At 50.1% G+C, this 9,266-nt stretch overlaps 1 protein-coding gene across 1 annotated transcript in view; it reads left to right on the top strand.

Moving 5' to 3' along the window:
* The first annotated feature begins 7,212 nt into the window (after positions 1-7,212).
* The window catches only part of LOC146172497 (uncharacterized), a 43,370-nt gene continuing 41,316 nt past the window's right edge, over positions 7,213-9,266 (top strand). The window contains exon 1 of the mRNA XM_084585838.1: positions 7,213-7,383. Within this exon, the coding sequence (XP_084441964.1) occupies positions 7,279-7,383 (105 nt within the window). The 5' untranslated portion in view covers positions 7,213-7,278. The remainder of the gene's footprint in view (positions 7,384-9,266) is intronic.

Below are 9,266 nucleotides of genomic sequence, written 5' to 3'. Positions count from 1 at the left end.
GCTATCGTTTGGTGTCACAGGCTTAATAACAAGAATCTGCACTGAGCACAACTCTCTGCAACATCAATATTGCCCACATCTAGCCTTGGCTTTACGGGTTTGACGGTAATATATGCCGGACAACCCGGCAAGAGTGTATAGGCACCACATCAGGTGCCAGTGATGGCTTTTCAGAGGGTATATCCTCACTTCTGCCGTTGATCATATATATGTGCGTAGTCACGCAGCAGGATGAGATGCGGCTCGAAATGATGTTCACACACTGTCGATGTTTCTGTGAGAGGCTTTTCCTGCCTTCACTAGCTTCGTTTCCACTTTCTGCGATGTTTGTTGTCCCTCGGAGCAGCAAACAAAGGTGACTGGAGCACCCGCGGATAGCCGAGCTTCGGCATCTCGGAGCAAAACAGTGCGAGTCAGTCTTTTTTCTGGCCGTTTCGAACTGCACATGGTGCTTTTGAAGAGCTGAGATGTCTTAGTTGCTGTGATGAAAGGCAGAACTGAAAGTTCGAGGGCGAAATTGCAAGAATGCGCAGACTGCACGGCGCGCCAAGCCTTGACTTCCCTTTGCGGACGCGCACGCGGTCCTAGTAAACGTAACTGCAGCGCCACCAGCGGCGGTCAGTGGCGTCCGGCGTGCAAGAGGCGCCCATTTTCCTTCCGTTCGCGCCACTAGAAAGTATTCTAGTTCACTATAGCAGCAGCAGCAGCAGCAGACGGAGGACTTCCACCGGTCGTCTCGCTCATGGCTCAGAAAGAACTGGCAGATAATTTCGCAGTGGCGAACGGCAGCGGCAATTTCGGCTCGGGCGGTACACATATACGGATCCGCCGCCACCGATCTGGCTCTCTTATTGCCACCGCACAGGGGTTGCATTGGAGGAGGAGCGAAGAAAGGAATTAAGTTCGAGCCGGCGCTTTGACAACCGGAGACTCGCAGGAAGAGGGGGGAGGGGGGCGGCGTGTACACCCAGTGGCAAACGATGGGGGCAGAAGCGCGCGCAGCAAGCGGACAACGCGATAAAGGGAGGAGGGAAGAGATAGCAGCGACTGACTGATGCTGCTGACGCCGATAGAGTCAACCCCAGCTGCGGAGTTGGTTTCAGGGACAACGCCGCCGATGCCGACGCAAACAATAGACAGTTTTAGTTTCACGTACGTACAGAGTTACGCACGCAAACGTGAGAAGTCTACGTGCGCTACGCGCATTACGCCAGGACTACTTTTAGTTTCACGTGCGTGTCTACGTGTACGTGAAGCAAAATGTATGGACCTTTCATACAAGCCTCGAAAAACTGCGTACGTGTTATGCCGCGCCATCTAGTACAGATGAACAAAACTAATTTTGTTTAATCGAGCTGCCTTGAGCCGAGCCACGCTGCGGCCGTAGCCAAGAGCCGGTCGGATTGGAAATTGCTGTTCTCAACGTCGTTGCTCTACAGTGAACAATTAGCAGTTCGTGCTATGCCATCGAGGCTTTGTTTTTTGCTTCCGACAGGCGCATACCTATATGCGTCCACCGCACTGCGTGTCGCATGCAGTTTTCGAATGGATTACATTCTCTCACGTCGCGAAGCATATCCAGATCGTCGCTTTTGGAGAAGCGAATTCGCTGGACAACAGAACCAACAGAACTCATGCTTACAACTTCACAACCTTCCCCCTACAACAGATTAGCTCTGGTTGGCTGCCGGCTTGCATCTGGCACTCTAGCCACTTCTCGCTCAACTCTGGTTTGACGTGATCTCGCGAGATCGTTGCTATGACGACGACAAACGCTTCTGCGTCAGGCTTAACAGCTGAAACATCGTCCTTCTATCTAAAAAAAAGGCTGTTTGTCACTTGAAACTTTACGCGAGGGTAAGATTGGGTAAGCTGAAAGCGAATACAACAGTTTAGAACACGATATCGCGCCGAGGAATTAGTGGCGAAGCTGTTATTGCTGTGAAGCGGGCGGGCAGGGCGTCGCCATGTTGTCAACTCTACGTACGCCAGCAACGTAAATACGCCAACGCGGCGGCTGCGTTTCGACGGGGCGAAACGAAGTGGCGTCCGTGGCTGTGCGATGTCAGCGCACGTTAAAGATACCCAGGTGGTCGAAATTACTCCGTAGCCCTCCACTACGGCTCCTCTTTCTCTCTTTCCACTTTCATTCCCACCTTCCTCCCTTCCCTTACGGCGCGGTTCGGGTGTCCACCGAGCAAGTGTGACAGTTACTGCGCCTTTCCCTTCCTGTGAACCAATTTAACTTTTTTTAAAATCCGAATCTCACGTACGTCCGTAAACGTCCCGCGGACTCTTCACGTTCTGCGCATGCGCACTGGTCACACGTAGGCGCTTCACGTACGCTAAGCTCCCACGTACGTGAAACTAAAACTGTCTAATATGATACCCTCGCTTCCGCAGCGCCAAGAACCAGGTCTAGCCGTGGGAAGGTGGTCACGTATTCGTCGACGTGCCGGAGCCTACGTGAAATAACCGGCGCGTCGGCAACTGGAACAGGGGGGGGGGACCCTCCCCTCCTCTTTCTGCATGGCGGCGACGGTGTTCTATGCAGTCACGTTATATGCCCCGCCGGGGTGGCGCAGTGGTTACGACGCTCGACTACTGTTCCCAAGGACGCGGGATCGAATCCCGGCCTCGGCGGCAGCTTTTCGGTGGAGGCGAAAAGCAAGGCGTCCGTGTGCTGTGCGATGTCAGTGCACGTTAAAGAACCCCAGGTGGTCCAAATTTCCGGAGTCCTCCACTACGGCGTCTCTCATAGCCGGAGTTGCTTTGGGACGTTAAACCCCACAAACCAACCAACCAGTCACGTTATCTTGACTCTCTAGCGGCGTCAGCGGCATCCAGCAGTATCAGTCGGTCGCTGCTAGCGCTGGGGGGATGAAAGGGGGGCGGAGCTGGTTACGAGGCCGACGACGACGCCGACGCCGACGCGAAACCCAGGAACGGACGCCAAAGAGCTGCGCTCTAAAACTGCTGAGCAAGATAGGAGCTGCGAGTTTAGTCTGGCGAGTTTTATCTTTGCGAATAGAAAACTACGCAAGTAGTCATCATGTGGTGATTGAACTTTGTAAATAACGAAATGTTTGTGTGTACTTCTTGATTGTGCTTGCCCATAATGTTTTTCTCTTTGTCCACCTCATGAGTTTTGTAAATAAAAAAACATGTGTTTTTAAATTGCTCACAGTGTTTGCCTCGTAATTTTGCTCAGAAAGTGGCTTGTATCATTACAACCAGCGAATGCTTAGTGCCAAAAATGTTCTGATAAGTTTCGCATATCATTGAATGTTAATGAAAAATTGCTAACTAGCGTGGCAGGCATGTATGATAGTGCCATTCTATAGCCTAATCATAATGCGTTTGAATTAACCCACTTGCTCGGCTTGGCCCCCTGCGTGTATAGGCATAGGAATAAAAATTAAAAATAAAAGCACTGCACCCAGTCTTTAGGATATGCAAACAAGTGAAAACAAGAAGTAAACTGAAACTCGCGTGATAATTGCGCACATTTATGCTATGGCGGGCCTGGTAGTTTACAAACGAGGTAATAGCTTCTCCTTACTTTCGATCGTATAAGCTGAACCATTTTTAACGGGATCACTTCCGAAAACCTCGCATATACTCATATGACGGCAGAGGTGCCTGAACGTGCCCCGATTACCCTTCACCTTTATCGAACTTCTTTCTTATTACGCGAGCTTGCCATAAGGCATATTATAAAACCCATGCAAATTTTTTTCCGTAAGGACTCTATCGAATTTACGTGCTTACGATCTTTTTAAGCTGCTTTAAAAGCGTGCGAGAAAAAAAAAATAGCTATCGTGACATGCATCTAAGTAATCAATAATCATGTGGCTGTGGCGGAACCATTTAGAAAATTGCATTCGTGCGATGTATGTTTATATAAGTTGCCGCACTCGTAAATACTGTATTTAGTGAGTTAATAAACTCACAAATGTATGGCGTGTATATACACGCTGACAAAAAAAAAAGACGCAGAACCGCAGCAGAGAGCGCCAGAGCACGCATGCATACTTCGGGCTGGCTTGCAGCTCCGGGTAGTTGCTGCCTAACTTGGCGCATGTGGGCCTTATATTATTAGTACTTTAACAATAACGAAGTAGTTGGCTGCTGTCTTGCCCGTGGCATTTTAAAGCTGGCAGCTCGACTGCCACGCCCTTTTTCCAAGTTACGCTCTCTTCGGCCTATTGGAACGGCCGGAGAGAAACGTGCGCGCAGAGGTGATCTCGGAGGCCATGGTCTGCTTCGCACGCCCTTTCCGAAGGGAGAGCGGCGCGTTCAGGCACCTCCCCTGTCTTACACCATGGGCTCGCCCTAGTTGCAGCATTTGTAAGGTCTGTGTACAATTGGTCGCGCAACTTGGAAGAAAACGCGTGCAGTTGCTTACTGCCAGCGGCATCAACTCGATGTTGAGGGCTCCTGCGAACTGTGAGGCAAATTACTAGCGCACAGAAAATAAGATCTGCCAGAACTCCAAAGAACTAGAAAGTAAACATAATATTCGCGCTCAGGAATGAATGCAGTTTTTGTTTCTTGCGTAAGAAAAAACGTGTCACATTTATAATAATATTTTAACTTGTTTCTAACGGCCTCTCTCGGCCATTTACTATCCGCTGCGTAGTTGCCCAAAGTTCGGAAATGGCTCAGACGGCAGACCAAAGCTTTTTTCATCCGCAAAATGGGTGCGTGATCGGCCCCCGTTCAACGTTTATCGTTGCGTGCTGCGTACAGAGTGGGTTATCTGTACTAAACAGTCAGTATTTCATTCTACTGGTTGTGGTAGAGCTTTACAGCAAGGCGAAGACTGTCTGTGCTCGATGAGAAACTGATTGCCGCTGCATGTGCGCATTTCCGGACGATGGGACAATGCTGCGTTACAGCTCGGCGGCTCGGCTCGGCCTCCCAGGCGCGTCGCAAAAGCGGTGGTTTGTTTTACGGATACACGTCTGCATGAGCGGCGTATCGCTGCATGTTTTAATTGAACGGTGAAGGTGAGATTTTATTGCCCCCAAGACGCGTGTCGCCTTGCTCAAAGCCTTCCGTTCCGCTCCTTTTGCTGCGTGTTTTTCTAACTGCGTCGTATTACCGCACCAATGTTAGCTGAACGTGCTTTAGCTGTTATCACAGTGATGTTCCTATTGTCAATGGGATCTTCATCATGAATATGTTAAATGCTTAAGTTGTAAATTTGTAACCTCATATTGACTCCTCTCAGTGGCAAATGAAGCGCGAGTAAAATAATGGAATCGTGAGCAGGGCGAGATTTATTGGAGCGAAGCTATATCGTAGATATTTTCACTTCTCAGACGCATTAACTTCTAAATACTAGCAATCCCAATATGAATTGCTTACCTAAGCTCTTACAGGTTGGCGTTCTAGCGCTAGCGTTAGTTATTCCGTTCGTTTGTTTTTTGTTCTTTGACAATGATATGTTCTTTGTTTGTTAGCAAGATGTTTTACCCTTTTATAATCTCACCGCGTCTCGTTTGGAGACCTACGCTCAGGTCATTTTGTTATCACGAGGATTTTATGAAGACCGTGACGAATGAGCAGTGGTCGCTTTCCTACACTTAAAGATTTCATTGTCATGAAGCGTCTATCAAAGTAATCGTGAATTAATAAAGCCTGGCTTTCTATGCAGCACAGCTTCACTCATTATGCCCTTAGTGAAATGCCTCAAGCCATGGTGATTCTATCCCTGTGCTTGCCGAATTCACTTGAAGGCCCTTGTTCACAAACGTGCCCGAAGAAATAAGCCCCAGAATGCGTTTACAGGACGCGCGACGAAAGACGACGACGACGAAGGCAGAACGATGCTATGATAAGGTGGTTAAAGATGCCGTAACATTTCAGTTAACGTAAAACTTGACAGTAGAAATCCATGTCAAGTAAAGTTGGCTGAACAGTTACGGTGTCCATTTTTCTGCCTTATCCGAGTATCGTTCTGCTTCCGTCGTTGTTGGCCTTGTTTTTCGCTCATACGTAAAAAGACAAATTCCCCGCCAAAAGTACGTCACTGTGACATCACAAGCAACGTCACGTGTTTATTTCGCCTCACAGTTCGCAGGGGGCGCCGGGAAACTTAAGCCTCACTCAGAGTCGACACGCAGGCTTCTATGGGAGTTACGTGCTCCATTTGTTCTACCATGACAGTTGGCAGTTGCTGGTAGCTACGTCAGCTACGTTGCAGTTCCTCTCGGACCTTCGAAGGGTGCGGCCGTACGTACTCGTTCTCCCTCGACTCTGTGCGTTTCTCCTCTCGTCATTCGCCTCTCAGCCCTCGGCAAGAGCGGGTGTGCGCGGTGCTCGCTCCGGCGAGCTCGCGCGCGCCCGCTCTCGCCGCGCGTCGTCCACCTTCGCCTCCATTCTGCGTTCGCGCGTCCTACTCACTCGTTCGCGGGCCGCAGTCCTTTTGTGCCCCGTTATCGTGTGGCACAATCTCTGGGCCATCCTGGCCCATCCTCGCTGGTTTCATCTAGTCCTGCCGAAGCGGAGCCCAGATCCGTGTCTTCCAACACGCCCCCCCCCCCCCCCCCCCCTCCCGTCGCTTCAGCATGCGAGGCGCACCCCGGTGCTGCAGTGGATACCAAGACTTCTGTTTCCTGCCAGCACATCCTCCTCCCTTGATGAGATTCCTGATGCGGGTCTTGACTTTCCTGGCTGCACACCTCCGTTGCCTCCGCGTTGAAGGCGCGCCCGTGTTGGCCGCACCGCGGCCAAGGCAGCGGTCACTCCCTGCTGCCGCCCGGTTTCACCGACGCGACAGCCTACTGCAATTCCCCCGCAGTCCTCGCGCCACCCACCGGGCCGGATGTCGCTCCCGAGTTCACGCTCAGGCCTTCCAGATCGTTCTGGCTCCCTCCCGGAGCCAGGACACTCGTCGAGCAGCACGCTGCTCGCACCGAAGCCGACCCTGCGCTTGGCTCGGTCTTGCCGGACGTGACTGCGTTCATGGTGCGCGGTTCACGGGCACCCTGGATACCCCTTTGTGTCTGTGGTCCTCATCGCTGTGCTTTCGTGCTTCGGCCCTTCGGACGCCTGCGAACCTGTGTCTCGCGCGTCTCCCCCCCGCCTCCCACCTTGTCCTTAGCCTCCCTTTAACGCATTCCCCTGGTTGCCAAGAGTGCCGCCGCTGCTACAGGCCGGCATAAGTCGTGACCAGTAACCCCTCCCCCCTCATCATAGCTCATCATAGTCACCACCACTCCTCAGTTGTCTTTCTGCGCTCCGCGAAAGCGGACCCGTGTCGGCGTGCTCATGCGCGGGGGAAGAGTCATTAGTTGCTCGTCCGCAGCTCGCGCTTTCTCGCCCCAATTGGATTACCTCCTTCCCCGGCGGCACTGGACTACGTCGCATGATCACGTGAGTTGGCCAGCTGGCCTCTTACTCCTGATTATTTGTAGATCAGGCTGGCAGACTTGTCATTTGTGGACTCCCCGTTTCGACATATCTTTGTGGGTATGTGAGCGACATCTTCGACCCTTTCTCCCGGTGCGCCCCTTCTGTTGTGCCTGCCTTAGTGCGCGATTCTGTGTGCAGCTTCCTCAAGCGGGCAGAAAACATGCGCACCACAGACTTGCAGAACCGGTCGAAAAGCTACCGTACAGTGGTCTTTAGCCAGTGCCTGCAGCCTGAAGGGTCAGCGTGACCCTCTTCCCTTGTCCTTTTACAAAAAAGCAACGGAATAGGGCGTAATAGTGGCGTCCTTTGTGTACATACGCCAAACTACCCTCTAAAATTTAGATGTGCGCACTTCCCAAAAACGGGACTATTTTTACCACTGATAAAATACTGTCTGCATTATTAATACTTACAAACAGGAATGGTAAAAGAAAAAAAAACTTGTGAGTGTTGGCGTAAGACTAGCACCACCACACAATCCCTGAATGAAGCAGACGGGCAATCTGAATTCTGTTGGTATGGGCGCGACGCTGCAGCATATTGCTACAGTGGTCTAGAATATGTAGTATTGCCATTCCCTGAAAACTACAGCAAAGGAAGTGCTTGGTGGCGTCGCTTAAAAATAAAACAACAAAAAAGTCAATAAAGCTTAATGTTTTCTCATCAACCTTTCCTGCCAAAACGTGGCTTTGTGCAAAAGGGACTTATGTGCCATGGTCAGTAGACTGTCACCTGTATCAGCAGCCAGAAACTATAGATCATTACTTTGTGTATTGCCGCGATGCTGTGTTTTTTTTGGGACATTCCTAACAGACTCTCAAAAAGGACATTGATATAACACCCTATACTATAAGCTTTTTGCCTACAAAAGAAGCTTCTGAGGCGCCATGTGACCTTTTTGTGCTCATGGGACTTAGCCTGTGAAAGAGCCGCATGACCGATCGCCACGCAGAGCCACCACGTTCATCGAAGTCTGTTCAGAGAACATTGTGCTATGGTGCGGGGGGTATTTGCTGCGCAGGATCGACCTCCTGCCTGGATACATTTACTGGATGCATGTATGTCTCCCGGAATTTTGATATGTGATCAAAGTGAGAGCTCGATGCTGGTGTAACTCTATATTGACAGGTTGCGGAATGCGACCTGGTACTCGAAGTACTTTCATGCAATAAAAAAAAATTTACTTCTGTGGCGCAATAGATTAACACCACGAACCTAAGACATGTGTTCAATTCCTGTATGTACAATTTTTTTCTTTAAATTCACAATATTCAAATAAATTATGACCACATTTCCTAGGGTATGCTCAACTTTAGGTTGCATAATACCATGTTTTTTTTTTTCATAACTGCAACAAACCCAGCCGTGAACGCAGCCAGGATGTGATGGTAGGACAATGGTTACACTATTCAATTACCTTCACCGTAATAAATTCCTGCCTTCAGAGAGAGTCTTACCTTTCGGTTGCTTTCACAGACAGCTCTCAGCAACAATATTCTTTTAACATGCTTTGAAGTCTTATTTACGGATTTACACCGCGCCGATCTTTCAAGTTATTCAGCGTCGCGAAGAATGCGCGACAGACGCCAGCGATATATTACGCTGTTTACAATAAGTAATTTTAATTAATAAAACTATTTTATTAATATTGCATTTCAGTTTCCGCACTGCGCTTCATGTTCGAACAAAACCTAAGGTTGTGTTTGGTTGGTTGGTTGTACAACTTTTAAGTCCATCGGAAATAGACGTCCTCTTCCCCGCCCCCGGCACGCGTGCCGGGGAAGACCGGGGAGACGTGCGCCCGCGGATTAGAGGCTGGCATGTAGCCCTTGGCTTGTTGCAGC

Source organism: Amblyomma maculatum, unplaced genomic scaffold (assembly GCF_055883805.1).
Source record: "Amblyomma maculatum isolate TAMU_Amacu unplaced genomic scaffold, ASM5588380v1 scaffold_13, whole genome shotgun sequence".
In the NCBI taxonomy this organism is placed as follows: domain Eukaryota; kingdom Metazoa; phylum Arthropoda; class Arachnida; order Ixodida; family Ixodidae; genus Amblyomma; species Amblyomma maculatum.
The sequence above is the reverse complement of the archived record's forward strand: the minus strand, read 5'-3'. Positions and strand labels throughout refer to the sequence as shown.